Here is a 19,191-nt window from a genome sequence, read left to right as displayed (position 1 = left end):
AAAAATACATTCATTCTTTATTGAAGCATAACTAGTTTGTATGATCAAGTAAAAAGATAAAAGGAAAAGGTAATAAAGTGCGAAGTTGGAAACCATCGTAATAATGGTCTTGAACGTCGCAAACTTCTCGAAGTTTTATTTGAAAAAACTATCACAAAAGAAAACAAAAACAGGAGCGACACGGATCAACTTATACATTAACTTTATGAAAGCAAGTCACTATTCACTCCATATACCTACATTTCTTTATACAGGGTGGAATATAATTCACTATTTTTCCGAAACACGTACAGTCAGCCACAAAAATAGCTGAACAAATTCAAAACTTCAAAATATTTCTAAACATGGACTTCAATCGGTATAAAAAAAATTCTTTATCTAAAATAAGTATTTACTGAGAAGTATTTGGTTTTTATTGAAGTAAAAATTATTGCTGATACGGAAACAAATGTTTAAAGGCGATTTGAAATTTTGAATTAGTTCAGTTACTTTTGCGGACTGTACTTAGACAATGACGTACAATAAATCTACCATGCAAAATACAAAAAAAAGATAACAAAATACAAGAAAAGGAAAATTTTACTTGATAGGAAAGTCTGACTTCGTCGCTTGTTATATTATGCTTTTATTCTGCTTTCTAAATGCTACAGAATTGTTCTAAATCATTAACCGACTACGTATGTTTTCGAAAACAGTGAATTGAATTCCATCGTGTTTTGTAAAATTAAGTTTGCTTTATGCATTACTAGGTATTGCTCGCGGCTTCACCCGCGTGATAAAACTGTTCCTGTATTAAGGTCACTATAACAGTCATTAAGGTAGTCCCTGTGTTAATACTCACTTATAAACATCTTCATAATATAATTTCGTATCAACTCTTACTGAAGTAAATTCAAGGATTTGCGAAGAATCTGTTAGGATGTTTATTATACAGGAGAAAAGATTTAGTTGAAATCTGGCTTACGGGATGTCCTGGATTAATATCCTTTTAATTCCAGGAGGTATACATACAGGAATTTTTATCAAAAGGCAAGGTCGAAGACGCGAGCATCATTAATCTCTCGAATACCATTGTTTAATGTGTTTGTAATAATGCAACAACGTAACCTAACCTTAAAAGTCACATGACTGCTAAATGCTCTTCAACATTGTTAATTTCCAACTTTGGCCTGCACGTTGTAGCTAGTAAACGCGCTGGTACCCGCAATTAAACTTGATAGCTTCTAACTTCGAACAATGACGCCATTTTGCCCTTTGCCAGTCACAGCGTTAATTGGAACGCCTTGCTTCCTTTGTCGTTAACAAATGGTTTAGAAATGAAGTAAAATTAAAATTTATACAGAGTATAGGATTATGTACATCACGCCTTTATTCTTAAACGGGTAGGCAGAGGTGTGGCACCGATTTTCGCTGTGTGTTCCGCCCCGTGATGTGATAGGGGCGAGCCTATTGCCATATCAGGCACAAATTACGGACTCCACTGATACTAAGCTGAAAAACCCAAATTCAATATAACAGAATACAACAACGTCACCGAGACAAAATATATTGTTTAGAATTACTTCAACTGCGAATTAAGAAAAAAGAAACAAATGTTAGAGCAAATGTTTATTTCTCGTCGAGATGTTGGCAAAGTTTTTGTTGAGTCCGAAATGAAATAAAAAAGGTCTACGCCTTTAACCCTAAAGTTAGACACAAAACTGGCACAAGTAGACTTCGCCTAAGTGATAGAAAGAGACAACATTGCCAAATTGGTAATAATTCCAATTCTGGACAATAGTCTTTTTTTGGAAACTAAGATTTTTATGATTAGTTTATCAGACTCGGAATCTCACGGTTCACAACCGGTGCATGTTCTGGATTAGTAATACGGAATGAGGAATCCTTATACACACAATAGCCCCGCGAGGCAATTCGTGTGCGCTCCGTCTTTACACCAAATGCACGCCTAAGCACGGAGGGATATTTACCGCGGCCCTAGGCACACAGTCCAGTATCTATACGTCATAGTTTCAATTAAACATGGCTATGAGAGCTCGCGAACATTTCTTGGCCTTCTCTTTTCGGCTCATTCTAAGAAGGTTCCTTTTCTTTCCCCCACACTTCTCTTCTCCAGATATCTGTTCACAACTTTCCTCCAGGACCGTGCAGTCGCTAAGTCAGGGGATTCCAGCATCCCATTCGCACGTTTCCCTCGATCTTGACTACGGGGTTCGATAATAATAATACAAAAATGATCGACAATATTTATCGAGTTTCCACTTTTCCATTTACCAGTTCAAATAAACACTCCTCATAATTTATTTCATATCGCCTCACACCAGTTTTTTAAAAGAATTCCAAGAAATAGCCCCAGACGGAGTATTCAATTATTGAAACACAAATATGAGAATTCATCATGCTTGAGTAATAAAATTTTTCACTGCACAGTGTGCTATAATAAAAGGGAGATTTAAGTAACATTGTTGACGTTGTCGCCCATATTTAATTTAGTCGCAGCGAAATTAAAATAAACAAGTGAACGCAGTTTTCATTTTAGGAGAGGTAAAGAAAAAAATATTTCTTACAGTATGTAAAGTTAGTCAGGGGCCCGTTTAAGGATATTCAGTGTTCGATTCTCGTCCCAAACATATATTACATATATGACCTTATTTTTTATGGGACTTTTCGTACCTAGGTATAGTTGCCTATCCTAAGACAGACATCTTGTCTATTGAAGTGTGAAGGGATCACACATTCAGTTCATATTTATTCTAGTAATGACTGATAGGTCAAATATATAGGGTACGCAAACGTCGCGAGACTAGATTTTTTCATAATCATTCTGTCATTTATAATTTTTTTGCGTAGGTATATTTTTATTAGAAGAACTGCCGTGTGTTTGAATAGGTCCCCCGACTATTGTATAGAATTGGACCCATTTTAAAGAAGGTGATCGCTGATTTCACAATCACATACTTTAAACTCCTATTGTTCAAGATATTTTGAGAATTTAAATTCAATATCAGACTTGTTATAAAAATCCAAAATTTAATCCAGATGGATTATTTGAACTCATCTGTGAATATGTATTATTAGACTTCTAAATCCAGTTTTAACATATCGTATCTATCCCTCAGGATGTATTATCAGAAAAAAGAGAAGAAAAACAAGAATCACCCAAAAATGTGTATTTGTAATTTTGAAGTTACATGAAAGTACAGTAAATTTAACACTCGCGAAACTATACAGTTTCTTGGAAGCAACTATAATATTTACGATAGTTTCTAACAATAAACAATCCCTACACGCGTTTTCAAGCAAATATTGATAGCCTTTTGTTCTTTGTTTTGAAATACAATATTAAAATATTTTATTATAATTTACGAATCATTGTTAGACAGTGACGTAATCATACGGTGGCAGGACGGATAAAATGCACGGGAGCCTCAATTAGCAACTAGAGAGGTCCACGAGGACCAGCAGATCCTGACTGCTGACGGATGTTAATTCTTTCATACGCCTGATTGCCTAGGATAGTCTTTTTTATACTCGCACAATAAAACGCAATAGGGTCCAAAAAAATGACAACTGACGAGAAATAACTACTACTCGCTAGTCGACACAAATGCGCCGGTATTTGCCCACCTTTCGAGTCGCTCCTGTCCCGGCACTGAGGAAATATCTTACATGGATTTCGTAAAAAAAGGTCCAATCCGATAAAGGCCTCAACGGCATAGTTACGCCACTGTCGTCAGATAATTATTTTTACATTTCAGTACTGGGAAGAATTTTCCTGAGCTTGGTGAAGAACCTTCTGATCTCCAAGCAGTGCTTGGTCATGAAGCAGACGATCCTGTTGTTGTCGCAGTCGTGGATGCAGGCGCAGCCGGATTTGCACTGGGGGGTGTTGACGGGGCACACTGGAGGAGGAGCCGCGCCCTCGCACGGTAGCGCGCAGAAGGTTTCGTTACAGCGCTCAGAGTAATCTGTGGAAAGTGGAGTTGATCGAAATAAATCTATATTAGCTTCGATAAAAAAAAATTATAGGAGAGACAAAAAATGATTTAAAGAAAAGAACTGCCTTGTTTATTTGGAAGCATATTATATCTATTAAATTGTGGGACTGCTAAACAGGAGCGTTAGATATTGTCACATGGTAAAGCATACGACGCTTGATTCATGCAGGCTGGTAGAATTTACATACCATAATATGAAAAGCGCTTGAGTATTTTGTGTTCTCTTTTGTGTCTGAGTTATAATATAGTCAAGATCAGCCATTATAAGCTTATAAAGGAATGAGTGAAGTGATTTTAAATATGTATTACATTGCCTTTTAAATAAAATACAGTACGAAGCTAGTAATCACACTACACGAGTCATATAAATTTTAAATTTATGCCTTAACCAATACAATCGAAATTCCGTGAACCATTTGTTATTCTACACAAATCACCGGAGTTACAATTAATAGAAACTACAAACGTTTTCACCGACTTCGGTACGAAACGATTGGAATTCAATTTGCGAACCCACTCCGATAGACCGAATGTGATGGCATCGAATTGGATATTCCAACCAAATAATCGTAGAATCAATTTGTACCTTCGGAATCCAAGAAAAGGACAAATCAAATAAATAGATATTTAAGGGCGTGTAAAAGAGGACGATGACTCGACGCGTGCAGTCGTGAAATAGAATTCAAATTATGTCTAAGAAACGTGATAGTAATTTTGATAAGAAAAAAAATACTAAAATGTGGTCTAAATGTTTATTAGAGGTTCATGACACGGGTGCCTGTCATTTCAACGTCAAACACTTGCGTCAATATAAGAAATCATTAGATGACCTTTGATCCCAGGGAGAAAATTAACGCATAGCCTCGAGCAAAAGTTAATACTATATTACCATACCCATTTTGCGAAGGAACGGTTCATCATTGTCCCAAGGTTCCTGGGTGTAAACTGCAGCGATGAAAGACAGAAGAAATATTACAAATAAACTGAGAGGTTTGCTGTAATACATTATTATATATCTAATATCACAAATAATTTAGCAAATTATATCAACAATTTAAGAAAAAGTGTTGGCAGAATGTCATAATGAAGTTTATGCAATAAGTGAAAATAAAGTTTTTTATTTGCAAGTAAAACTTCTTTGTTATTTATTTTTTTCAGTTCTCAATACGAAAAGACTGTTGAGAAAGTTTCTAACGAATTCGCATTATATATTTATGTATTTCTTGCTACTTACTTAGTCTTATTTTAAACAAATTAATTCATTTCATTATCAAGGTATGAAAGTAAATAAAGCCTTTAAGGCGATACCTCAAGGTCCATTTTCATACATACATACAATTTCGTCATATTAAATTTTAAAGGCCGAAATATCCATGATTATTAATTATTTTTACGTTTTTCTTTCAACTGCGAGAACTAATCACTAACTAGACGTGAATTTAAATTCTTTACTTGCCAATACTTGTTTAGTTACCCAGATTAAAGGTGAAACAAAATGTATGAAAATGGACCTTGAGGTATCGCCTTAAGGAGATTAAATGAAGGTAAAGTTGTCTACTTTTTATAGAATCTTTTTCCGGACTCTCAAATATATAAACTAAAATAAATCTTAGATAAAAAGGGCCATTGTGAGTTTATAAATGGAACCGCAGTCGTCTTTAACTCTACCAACATTGTGTCTAAAATCAACCACAAATAACTAATATTTTACCAAACATCCCAGTTTTACTTTATATATTTTTTTATCTTTTTGTAGTTTAGTGCGAATAAGGCGCGTGCGAGGGTGTATTTTTTACTGAAAGAACAGTAGCAGTAAGGCTAAAGCGTGTAAAATTGAAAAGACTTTTTATTTATATTGTACGAAACTTATATTTTTTTTTATTTACATCTATGGTTCGAGTATCTTTTTATAAAGAGTTATTCAAAATACAAACGTTTCATTTAGTAACGCAATCTTGAAATGATTATGTATAATGTGGAAGTTTAAGTAAGCAAATAAAGTAAACAAATATTTTTTTATTTCGTTAGCTCACCACGATAAGATAACTTCACTGCACTCGATGTGATATAATGTGCAGCTAAAATTAAATTGTCGGCCGGCAAGAGTTAAACCATACCTAAACAGTCGGCATAGTTATGACGGCCTCTCTAACTGCTTCTTCATGCTCCTTACATTTACCGTTCGGCATATATTTAGTAACTAAGAATAAAAGTTACCTTTTTCTATATGTTCAGTTGTTCCTCCGAATGAAAAGTAGATAAATTATTTCTATAATGCTTAGCAATGATGCTCCGAAGAAAACACCCACCACCCCGCCGAAGTCCACTAGAAGGAATAACATTTTATTATACTAAGGCAATTTCAGGAACTACTCGTTCTTATTGAAAAATTCTTTTAATATTGGATAATCCATTTATTGAGGAAGGCTATTCGATATATAGCATCACGCTATGATCATAAGGAGTTGAACTTGAATGAAAAATGTTGCGAAAATGGGGAATTTATATTCCTTTTGAGAGATTCCGTTGCATGCGCTGCGTAAACAGAGTTACGCAATAATCATGTATGACGGAATTGTTCCTCTTGAAAAGTTCTACAAAATATTTAAAAAAAAAAACCCGGATCTGTCTGCCTGTCTGAACGCGAGAATAAACACTACTTAACATAATATAAAACTTAAAAACTATCTTAGGGATTTTGATGAAATTTGGAATGGAGATAGTGGACATAGGGTACTTTCTATCCCGGGGAAATATATAAGCGGCGATAGCCTCGTTGGGTATGGAATGGACTGCTAAGACGAATGTCCGCAGGTTCCAATCCCAAGGGCACACACCTCTGACGTTTCTAAAAAAAATCATGTGTGTATTCTTTGTGAATTTATCGTTCGCTTTAACGGTGAAGGAAAATATCGTGAGGAAACCTGCACATCTGAGAAGTTCTCTATAGGAATTTCGAAGGTGTGAAGTCTACCAATCTGCACTAGGCCAGCATGGTGGACTAAGGCCTAATCCCTCTCAGTAGTAGAGGAGGCCCGTGCTCAGCAGTGGGCAGGTATATAATACAGGGCTGATATTATTATTATTATTATATATGTAGCGGGACTTATATCCTGGAAAACTCTCACGTGGGCGAAGCCACGAGTAATACTAATAAATCAGATATTCACATTGGCATCAGATCAGATATTCATAGATGCAATATTTAAATAAATCCTTAACAGGTTTCATAAGAGCACTTCAAAATCATTAACAAGTTATTCCTAATCGTCTGTTAACTGTTACTTGTTCGTATGCTAACATGACAAAGTCATGTCTAAAAAGAATCATAGCGTCACGATTGACGCCTTTATTTCCTTTTTGGGGTCGGTAGACATGCATTGCATTCAAATTGGCTATGGTAGTTGTAGCCAGGGCTTTTTTGTGGGGGCATGCGGGTGCATGCAGTGCCCCTGAAGTGAAAATAAAATGTACAGGAAGGGTACAAAAAATGTATGCATTTACAATTTCCAAAATCATCATCATCAATCCCAAAAAAGAAGTGACAAAAGAAATCCTGATATACAATAGGGTTGGGATTGTTATTCATCATGAAGAGACTCCGGTCTTATATTGGGCAGGAATCCCGATATTATTTTACTCGACTCGAGGAGTGCCTTGAGACCTTATCGCAACTGAAATATGGAAAGAAATTTCATCATCAAGGGAATCCTATCTTTTTATCCTCGAAGGGTTAGGCAGGGGTGCAACCAGGGCGCCCACTTGTTACCGGTGAAATCCGATCTATGATATGATAGGGGGTGAGCCTATCGCCATAGCGGACACAAATTGTAGACTTGGAGCTGATGACTAGAAAACCTAATATCCCTTTCCCCAACCCGGGATATGAACCTGGGGCATCAGAGCGGTGTCGAACCACACAATAAAACTACGCCAACTAGTATAATATAAAAGGTATACATTACCAACAAGTCCCAACATGTCCCTGATTGCATGCCTGCGTACTCTTAACGAAGGCAGCTGGCCCAATTTCACCAGTCCACGAGTGCCGCGCTGTGACAGATGTCCCGGTAACTTGCCCGTGTGACGGCTAACGAGAAAGAATAGCTCAAACAGGTTAGAATGTTTTGACACTTCCGAGCTTGGTGCATTGAAATGTTGTTATAGGATTGAGAATGGTTTAATTTAGGTGTCCAAAGCCTATGCTATTATGAAAGTGACCTTTTTGTTGCCGGAAAACCGCTTTAAGATCCGGCATCAGTCCGAGGATCCGAGGCGTATCTCGCAGTCAACGCTGAGAGAAAGCTGCGAATGAGATATTGGATCCCACGGCTTAGCATTGCAGGGACCTGGAGGAAAGTTGGGAGGGGTTATCTTGGAAGAAAGTGTGATGGAAGGAGAAGGAGTGCTTTTAGGATGGAAGGAGTGGAGACGGGGGAAATATCGCAAGCCATTATCGGCCTCACTGCAAATTGGCTACTATGAGGGCAACTGTAGGGCCACGACAAATGTCCCCTTGTGCATGGGCATACATTCGGTGTGGAGGCCGAGCGCGCAAAAATTGCATCGGAGGGAGAAGCGGATATAATAGGTTACTGGCTTGCTATTTACGCTGGCGTACCGACTAAAACAACTCGGTAGCCTTCGTCACCGCATTAGGGGTGGTTGCGAGGAACAAACTACAGGAAACTGTGTACAAACACCGTCGTGATGAGTTATGAAAGTGTCTTGTGGCGATAACTGTAAGGTTTATATAGTTATGCAGTGATTCTCGTCGACAAGTTGCCGGGATCGGTGTATTGTAATCCATGTAATGTTGGATAACTTGTGGGTAATATACTGTTAGGTCCGATATCAATGTTATTTAAATTATTATTATTGCTTGTATAAAATAATATACGCTATCGTTAATTCTTTGATACCTAATAAAGATGAAAAATGGAGTTTATTACTAGCAGAAAATAGATATATACTCACGAACACGATACATGGCTGGCGGTATATACAATACTATCACACTCCATGGGGCATGCGGTTCCCTCCACAGCTAGCAGCTCTGTAAGAAGGAAGACCGATTTATCATTAAAAAAATCCTAGCGAATAAATTATAATTTGGCTGGATCCGAAAAACAATTATTGAACTATTTTATTCATAGAACTGAAGATCTGAACTGAATTTTTTTTATAAGTACTGGTGGACGTCCGTGATGATAAGAAAATTAGACAATAAATTGGACATTATTTTATTTCTAAAATCACACAAACAAAATATAATGCAGATAAATTAAAGCGTTATTATTGAACGAAGGTCGACTAAATTTCCTAACATTATCCAGAAAGATTCAAATGTCCTTACCCCTGTTCTTGTGAAGACAAGCAAGTCCACTGATGTTACACAACGGATAATCACCTGTAACAAACCAGTTCTACAAGATTGTGTAATTAGTTAATAACATAATAGTAACGCTCTAACTGTAGAATGATTAGAAACATATTCAAGCAATTTAAGTTACCTTTATTTCCACTAACAGCTATTTTCAATTAACGATCCCTATCGTCCTTTTCGATCTATCTCAAAAATGGACCAATAAGAACATTTGTTTTTGACATGCTTTCAAATGAGTTATTTTGATTGGTTAATTCTCGAGATTGGATTGAAGATTGAGATTTGGATATTAAAAATAGCCGCAATATAAAACATTAGGTAATCTACAGAAATAATATGAGGCGTCTAGTAGTCAGCCTCGTTGGCGTTAGTTCTATGAGGTATGTGTTATCCCGGCTCGAGCCAAGTGATATTGAGTTTCTCTTATTAATAAGAAATACTAATATCAAGCTGGGAGTCTGTAATTTGTCCCCGATGTGGCGAAAAGCTCTATCACATCATAGAATGAAATATATTCAGTGACAAATGGGTGCCAGTATCATAGTAATTCCTGAGTAACAACCTGACAACGTCTGCGCGATGACTAACAATCATTTTCCTCATTGACAGCACCAGCCAAAGGTTCCGTTACTTTGACTCAATTACAAAAGCTGTTGTGGCTAATTATTATGGTTTTTATTTTAGCTGTTACTTTTATTACTATAGTCAGTCATAAAAGCAGCTGAACAATTAATTAAAATTTTCAAATCGCTTTTAAATATTTTTGTTTGTATCGATAATCGTTTTTGCTATACTAAAATAAAATTCAACGAGTTTACTGTATTTTAAAAGTTTTGTAATTGTTCAGCCACTTATGTGACTGACTGTACGACTAATAAACAAACTGGCTGTTAGTATTAAAAAAAATAAGAAATAGAACGACAAAATTCAAACTACATCTCACGCATTTACCCTTACCGATTGTCGGCATGAAGTGATGCGTGCAATTGCAAACATCGATTTGCGTCTGTGCCCTACGGTACAATGCACACGCACTATAAGAATATTTTGAGAATGGCCAGTTGTCAGCAAAATCTGGTCTTTCGTGGCTGAACAGGCAGTCTCTGCTCCGAGCGGGTATGGACTGCACTGACGGGTCGTTTATTGTTTCTTCTGCCTGAAATTGGTTTGATCTAGTTGTAGTGAGCTTGAGTTGTGAGCCGTGAGCTTCTGCTTTTGATTCCCAGGACCACGAAAGTGTGGGAGAAGTCGATTGGAAAATAAACCTGTCCGGGATGGGAGTCTATGTGGTCATAGCCTACTCTATTGCTATATACTACTAGTACATATACCACTGCCATGCGCTATAGGATGTTTAAAACTTTGGAAAAGAGAAAATATAATATTCACTACACTTCTGCTTATCCCTTCAGAAACAAAAGGAATAACTTCATGTTACGTAATGGCGTTCTTAGTTCACTATCGAAACAGCAAAAAGAGAAGAAGAAAGAAGTCACAATATCAATTTGAAAGTGCTTTGGCAAATATTGTGCCCATACTCACGAAATGGTTAAAGCAAAATGTGCAACGTACATTTCTGTAACTAGGTTATGTCTACAGATATTTATTTACGAATCCTGTATCTGGAATAATAAATTCAGTATTTGATATGACTGTTTCTTGTTGAATGTATATGTTTATTCAATTTCCAATACGTATTTGATCCTTTAAGCGAAAAGTTAAGTACATAAATCTAGTAAATCCATTTCTGATTTAAATAGAGAAAAGCCTTCACAATTTGTTGTCCAAATTTGATCTTACAATCCAAAACCTATTGGCGCTACTACTAGATCTGTACATTATTTGATAAAACGAATGTAGTGAAACTAAAAAAAACAGATGAGAAAGAAAATTTCGTAAAAATTATTTCCTTACGTAGATTTATTTTGAGAAATACTCAAGTGTAATAAAAAATTACAAAACCGATATTAGTATACGTCTAGTAATTTTGTTCCCTCTTGTTCAAAGCTATATTCTAAATGAGGTTACGTTTCGTGCACCACACTGGTCGAATTCTTATACTTATATACTGTGAACTAGAATAGCTTCGTAATTCTACGTAGGCTCACAGGTATGCAAGTTTGCTCACAGTATTTTCCTTCAACATTGCGTGTGTCAGTTTAGATTGACAGTATAGACTGTCTACATGTATCGTCGATACGTTAGGGCTGCGTACGTGCCTTCAAACCGAGACATTCGTCTTGAACCTCGACAATGCGTTTTGTTGTTGCTAGGCTATCGGTGATATAGTTTTTTTTGGTTTTCATATTCTAAGGGTATCAACAGACTAATATATTAAGCCTTCACTGCAATGTCTCTGTTATCTTTGTAGTCATCATATCTCGGAAAAATATAAAGCGGGAATTTTTTCACACGGGCGGAGCGCTGGCAAAAGCTATTATATAATTCTCGGTGCACCGTTCCTGCTTACACGTGGTTGTTACCTTCAGTATGGCTTCGAAGTCGCTCACAAGAGGCAAGACGCCGCAGTGAGTCAATGTGTTCTCCATGGCTACCGATACTATTTCATCTGGCGAGTGGATTTTAATCTGAAAAATAAAATAACTGGATCTCTTAGAAGTTATATTAATAAAAGAAAATATTGAAAAGCGCTCTTTTATACATTTACCCCCTTATTCATAGACGTTTTTTATCTAAGCACGGAGTAAAGCTGTGATAAGAAGTCTGTTTCTCAGTGCCGACGGTATAGCAGCCTTCGTAGTGCGTAGACATAGGGCCGTTGTGATTGGCTAATATTGAGATACAACTTGAATCTAGTTGGCTGTCAGATAACCAAAGCTGAACAAACAGCAAGCTGTCAGATAAATGAAGCTGAGAAACAGACTCACAGCAATGCTCCGTCCTTAGATAAATAACGTCTATGAGTAAGGGGGTTAGAGTTTGTTTCACAATGTTAAATATAGACTATTTCATTCACGAAGACGCGCCCCACAATTTTCCTTTATCGCTTGCAGTGTGCGTGAACAGCATAAGTGCACACGCACACTACGATGGATAGCTGTGGTGCGATGAATAGATCGGGGAAAGTTCTTGGATCTGTCCCCTTACCCCGCGACACCCCGCAACACCCCTCGCTTAATAGGTGGTGGGGTGTGTTTTCGTGGATGAAATTACGTATATTACTCCTAAGACTACGTATAAATTAGTTAATGCGGAGTATACTCATTTCATTGCTATTTTTTTAGGAATACGACAGTGTGGCGTTTGTTTTTGGTCGTCTTATAACGAATAGACTAAATATATTCCGAGATCGTCAACGGGCCCTTATAATTTTATGCTAATTGCGTGATAGAGTAAACTTATGCTTACATTCAGCGTGAAGTGAGTTAAAATAAAATTATCAAATTTTAGTGCAAATACGACCTATATGCCTTTATCGTGCATTATCGTTTTTATATTGGCAGTTAGTCATGATGCTAATCAATACATTATTATAATAGCCAATAATACTCATTGCTGGTGGTAGGAACTAGAATATATTTTATATCCGCCCGAATAGCGACCACCGTATGCAAGGTGTTAAAACCGGCCACAGTGCCCCACGTAAATATGTCGCGTTCCGGGATCAGCCTGTGTACATGCGGTTCCAACAGGCCGACATAATGATTTTAACTGCCAAGGGGTAATCGTCTCTCAGTCGACATTCTATTAGACCCCATATACCACCAGGAGCAGTAGGGTTCACTTTGTCGTGCTGGTATAAGACATGCTTCATCTAGTAAACTATTAAATAAAAGAGGTGCTTACAGATAAAGGCTGGACAGCTGTAAACACTAAGCTGGGCAGGCCAATTTTTCTATTAACTTGTATATTCTCAGTGGTGTCGGTGAGACGAGAGTTGAATGCGAAACACACTCCGTACTCCGTCTGTATCGGGTGGAACCTAAATTAGATAATATAATCATTTTCTCGTAAAATGTAAGAGAGGGCTGTAGATTCTTTATTAGTTCTTCAATCATCAAATAAAATTTATCCATCGTAGAAATGAAAATTCGACCGAATACAGAAGTAAGACAATTTAACTATATAATTTATGCAACTGTATTTTATTATTACTAGATGTATTATTATAAAACTTGGAGCGATAATTTTAATGCTTGAAAGAGTATTAATATTTAATGCTTGTATAGTGTCGATCCTAATTTGAGTGGTATCTAATGGCAGATAGGAGGAAAATAATTATTCAAGTCAATCCTTTACGTTCTCCATTTTATAGTACGGTAACATTACAAAACTAAACGCAGGGTAATAACTTGCCTGTCACAACAAGCAAAATAAACGTCATTCCACCAACAGTCCTTCAGCATTTGGGAGCAGTTCCACCGAATACTGTCGACCAACTGACTGAAGTTGTTCACACACGTCTGGTTTATTTTGCAAGTGTGGCAGCTCTTGCAGAACTTTGCGTTCCAGAACACCACGTCCTTCAGGAATACTGTTAAGGAGGCCGATATGTTGTTCCTGTTGATTATTAATGCATGAGAATAAGTGAAATTTTATTAAAATTAGTTACACTATTATTGAAATTAAACTATTTTTCGATTTCATCGCGTTTTTTTTGTGTATTTTTTTGTTCTCTGGACTCTTCGAAAACTTTGCAGGCCTTTGGTTACGGGGGGACATTTTTTCATTTAATTTTTTTATGTCAAATTTTATTTCAATGTCTAACATTCGAGTAAACATAAGAAATCATTTTACACTATTATTCTTCGAGTCCGATTATAATTGTTGCATAAGATTTGAGACCACAGTTTCAAATTTAGAGATTACTTTAATGTTTTCAATAAACTCTGCAATTATTTATCGATTTCGTATACATATTTCTAGAAATCCAGTAAATTATTTTAAGTGGGTCAACATGTTTTTGCCAAAAAGGCAACTGCTTTATGGGTAAATTGGCTTCTCCCATATTTTTCTTATTCTTGCCGCCTTTATTTTGAATAATGGTGAGAATGGCACCACTGTAAACACAGATAACATAAATCTATGGGGAAGAGATTGATTATACTTTCTGAAGCAGCGCTCTGTTTTCATAACGTCAATTATTTTACGTTGATATTTTTATTAATTCCTAGTTTAAACCTTATTAAGAGACAAGATGGCGAGTTTTGACTTACGGCTGATCGAGTAAATTTATGTTTTAACTAAGCATAGCTTTACGATTTTTTTATAAATTAATACCTCCCTACAAATCTATATTCCTCGTGCTGGTGATACGATTTTATTTCCGCCGACCACGACCGACCACCGGACACGAGGTGTAAAACCCACTATAGTAGCCCACGTAAGTTTGTTGCGTTCAAGAACCAGCCTTTCTATACCCAGTTTCAAACAGGTTAGTATAATTGTCGCAAATGGTGAAGGATCATCTTTCGTCATTCGACATTTTATCTGAACCCCATTTCGCCTATCAGGTGTAGTGGGCTACCTTATAAAAAAATGTGACCATAAGTTTGCTCAAAAAACCTATTGCCCAACAGTACAGTTTACAATAAAATACGTACGTCACAATATACTCCTTCACCCGATCAGTGTCAGCATACTCGCAAAGAGTTATCGCTGGAAATGGAGTGTTCCACTCCAGATAGTTGGTTTCCACTGAATAGTTGACAGCATCTTCTATGTAAAGACTTAGGGATTCCTTGAGAACAGTGTATGAGCCGAAGCAGCAAGCAGTCAATGTAGAAAACCAAAAACACCTGCAAAGAGGAATGGTGTGTTATACTGATGTAGCTGTGACTGCGTCAGTGCCGTGTATTGCGTGCACAGTACAAAATTACTCTGAAGTCCTGAGTTCAAATCCCTGGTCAGGTTAGAAATAATTGTGATAGATAAGAAATTACTCAATCTTGGCTCGGAGTCAGGAAGTTTCGGAAAGCACGTTAAGTCGTTGGGCCTACGCTTGATCTCTCTCCGGTCATGTCGGATTGCCGTCTCACCTGACTATGAGAGTGAAGGAAAAGAGAGTGCAACTGTGTATTGCGCACACACTCGTTCACTATAATATCTTCCGCATATCTGGTTGATCTCCGTTGAGTTTGGGCGCCGTGACCGATTTTCGTCGAGGAGGCATACAAGTTATAACCTGATGCATATTTTTAAAAACAGTGTAATTAATTTAGTATTTTAAACATAAACTTCTTACCTTTTAAACCAAGGAATAGGAGATCTGGAGAACACATAGCTGACTCCACTCAAGCTGCTGTGATCTCCAAAATATCCAAGTTTATCATTAATTATAGTTTGTAATTTCTTTTTAAATTGATGCATTATTATCCCGTTTTGTACATTCTGCTATTTTCAGTAGTCACTGCCTACCCCTAGTAGCAGAGCGTGAAATTGGAATAAATTTAGTGAGTGAGCTTGTTTGTATACATTATTCAGTTACTATATAACATTATTTCACTGATATTAGTCCTTAATACAAAAAAATACAAATACCTATTCATTTATTGAGAGGCTCCACCTTTTTGATTAACAAAACTGTGAAAGAAAACTGGTACCTAAGTCTCTATAATTCAGTACATTATTTCTCTTCAATGTACCTGATAGCTGTCTTTAAAACTCTGATTTCACGCAATCCTATTACATTATATTTACAAAAAAGTATTCATGAAGGCAAATTGAATTTATTCTACCCAATAATGTACATTGACATGTCATTTGCATAACAAGAAAAAACACTATCTAATTGTAACTAAATGTTAGTACCCATTAAATACATAAATAGCATTCGTGTCCAACACTAATGCAATAAACGTGTATCAATGTGATGGAAATTAAATAATTCCCCAAGTCACGCAGAGGAATTGTCAGAGCTGTTCACGAATGTATCTCTGATTAAAAAAGTTCCTTAATTTAATTAATTGCGACATGGTATTAGATTGTTTAAATTACAATTAGGTAGTGTTGGAGAAAAACCATTTTGCAGACAGTTTCGTCTACAACTTCAAGCTGGCTTGATTAGAGCGGTTTCAGTAACAGGAAACTATCGTGACGTAATGGTTTTGCTATTTTTGATTTCTGTATACAGTTTTGTCCATAGCATTAAAGAGGCTTGGTTGGATGTCACTGGTCCACAGGAAACTATTAATTTATTTATAAATTGTTACATTGTGAGCGCTAAATGCGCAAACAATTAAACATGATTAAAGTCAAAGAACTAGTTATAATATAATAATATCAGTGCTATATTAAATACTACTGTCTCATTGGGCATGGGTCTCCTCTACTACTGAGAGGGATAAGTCCTCAGTCTACCACGCTGGCCTAGTGCGGGTTGGTAGACTTCACATACCTTCGCAATTATTAAGTCGTAGTTGATCTTAAATTTATATTAATCTGTGGCGCTAGTTAGAAGATAATCAGAGATCGTCCCTGAGAGCGCAAATAGAGAATTCCAAGGTTCTGATTACAAGAATAACAAATAAGCGTGGAGACGCAATTCGGTGGCACCAGAGATTTATTCTCTACAATGTAGATTATTTCGCTTGTCAGCGGTCGTAATTGTATACTTTATTTTACGGCACGCGAGTGGAATTTTTACAAAGTTTTTATGAACTGAGTATGGTTGTTAATAAGAATTTCGAAGCTACACATAGTATTAAGTGATTAATGATTAATTTCATTACCAATAGTTAAGTGGAAATCACCTCACCAACGCGTTTTAAAATAGAGTTTTATCCAATTTCATAATTTTAATCAGTGCTTAAGTTAATGCATAGTTGCCTTAACTAATCGCATAGTTGCATTATTCCCAACTCAAAGAAATAATTACTAAGATATATCATTGAAATAATGTTACAATTGATCTCTGCACATTAAGAATGTCCAAAAAATAAAACGCGACTCGTAAGTCGATTTAATTTTGATGTTTGTGATTGGTCGAGAGACCACGATCATCAGTCACGTGTTAGTCTCTCAACCAATCACATTAAAACGATACGAAATCGTAACGTATTTTTTGCTCCATACTAAGCACACTGCTCTTAAAATACGTTTGAGTTTATTGAAAAAAAAAATATCGTATTTAGCTTTAGCGTTTATGTTTTTACCTTGTGTGGATGAGCTGCCATTTTTAGTCATTTATAAAAACAAATCGCAATCAATTTGAAGTCTTCGTATTCTTGAGCGATAACATTCTGGAATAAATTGACTTTTCTTGGGGCTGTCTGCTCGTTATACTTTTTTACAAAAACTGCTTTGAAATTGTGGAATCGTTTAATGCGAAACGGTTCCTACGAAAACCAAGTTATCCTGCCACGGAGAAATTCAATTTTCGAACACGGTGTCAACTCGGCGAGATATAGGAAATACATAACCCACTGCGGAAAAAAGGGATGTTATCAGTTTAAGATATACCTGTCTTAACTATGTGTTCATGTATCTGTTGCTCTGTAGGTCTGTTTGTGGCATCGTATCTCTCAAACGAATGGAACCGTATTTTTTTTTCTTTTTAGGTGCACGTACTAATACAGTCGCTGTCAATACTTGTGTCACACACATTTCTCAACCAATTTACTTTTACCTCTAAAAGGGTTGGCAGTGGTGCAACTAAAGAACTTTTCGCGTTATGTGTTCTCTTTCCCGTGATATGATATGGGACAAGCCATATTATATTATTTTTATTTATTACCTAGTTGTATATCAACAATAAATACATAACGACATCGCTTGTTAACTTTTAAAATAGGTCTCTTAACTTTCAAAGACATGGTCACTCTATCTCAGTGTTTGACCCAATTGATAATCGATATGAACTGGGAAGTAAGACTTAGCTTAATACGTGAAAACTTCATAGATAAATTGAAGTGTTTGTGAGCTATTGATATTCGTAATCTGTAATATGGGTTGAGAGTAGGCTGATATGGCTAATCATAATCGTGTGCAAACTTTATATATTTTTATAGAAGAGTTATGATGGTATTTAAATAAAGCAGCGGTAGCCTAGTTGGTTGAGGAATGGACTGCCGAGGCGAATGTCCGCAGGTTCAAATCCCATAGGCACACGCTTGCTTTAACGGTGAAGGTTATAATCCTGATGAAACCTGCATACCTGAGAAGTTCTCTATAGGAATTTCGAGGGTGTGTGATGTCTACCAATCCGCACTAGGCCAGCGTGGTGGGCTAAGGCCTAATCCTTCTCAGTAGTAGAGGAGGCTCGTACCCAACGGTGGGACAGTATATAATACAGGGCCGATATTATTTATTATTATATGAGTAAATTGCCATTACTGCTCAGTCTTCAAGAAGGACCGTCAAAGGCCCGAGTGTACCGAAAGACATCCTGAAGCCTACCGTGCTGTCGTCCATCCCGAGTTTCACAACCTGGTACTTACGTAGGACCTACATGATAACATTGTAGGTAGTTGTGCTTGCTATTTAATCTCGTTTTTTGTCTGTCTTTAAAATCTACTGTCTAATATACCGTTCTAAATATAATTAAATCGGAACTCAAAAGACTGGCTGCCAGACTTCAAGGCACAGAGCTCAATCGTAGATCGGACCACCAACAGCTAAAATTTAAAAAGTTGTATTATCGTAAAATGTAAGTGGATATTGTAACTGACTTTACGGATGACCTACATCAGTCCGCCTTGTAAGCACTAAGGCTGAAAAGTCTGTAGAAAAATATAATATAAAAACCGCGATTAAATCGTCAAAATAGTCTTATTTTAATACCTTTCTCTGGCTTACTTTAATTTATATGCACCATTGGTCGAAATGATTGGTAAGCGAATGTTCCTT

At 36.5% G+C, this 19,191-nt stretch overlaps 1 protein-coding gene across 1 annotated transcript; it reads right to left on the bottom strand.

Annotated features, from left to right (window-relative positions):
• Nucleotides 1-3,155: 3,155 nt before the first annotated feature.
• On the bottom strand, nt 3,156-15,714 carry LOC115440151 (sodium channel protein Nach). The gene is made up of 11 exons (XM_030164343.2): nt 15,590-15,714; nt 14,949-15,143; nt 13,702-13,905; nt 13,192-13,327; nt 11,868-11,972; nt 10,342-10,540; nt 9,355-9,408; nt 8,976-9,054; nt 7,964-8,088; nt 6,216-6,324; nt 3,156-3,968 (listed from the first exon to the last, which is right to left on the bottom strand). The coding sequence occupies exons 1-10, from the start codon at nt 15,712-15,714 to the stop codon at nt 6,230-6,232; spliced, it is 1,317 nt and encodes a 438-aa protein (XP_030020203.2). The 3' UTR covers nt 3,156-3,968; nt 6,216-6,229.
• Between the last annotated feature and the right edge of the window lie 3,477 nt (nt 15,715-19,191).

The sequence above is a fragment of the Manduca sexta genome, chromosome 21, assembly GCF_014839805.1.
Source record: "Manduca sexta isolate Smith_Timp_Sample1 chromosome 21, JHU_Msex_v1.0, whole genome shotgun sequence".
In the NCBI taxonomy this organism is placed as follows: Eukaryota; Metazoa; Arthropoda; class Insecta; order Lepidoptera; family Sphingidae; genus Manduca; species Manduca sexta.
The sequence above is the reverse complement of the archived record's forward strand: the minus strand, read 5'-3'. Positions and strand labels throughout refer to the sequence as shown.

What these genes read in the sequence shown, in the direction of transcription:
- LOC115440151 (XM_030164343.2), bottom strand. Translation starts at nt 15,714, where the DNA reads ATGCATCAATTTAAAAAGAAATTACAAACTATAATTAATGATAAACTT. An exon ending in TATTTTGCTTGTTGTGACAG is followed by an intron (nt 13,328 to 13,701) that starts GCAAGTTATTAC and finishes TATCTAATTTAG; the next exon opens with GTTCCACCCGATACAGACGG. An exon ending in ACTTCGAAGCCATACTGAAG is followed by an intron (nt 10,541 to 11,867) that starts GTAACAACCACG and finishes AACCAATTTCAG; the next exon opens with GCAGAAGAAACAATAAACGA.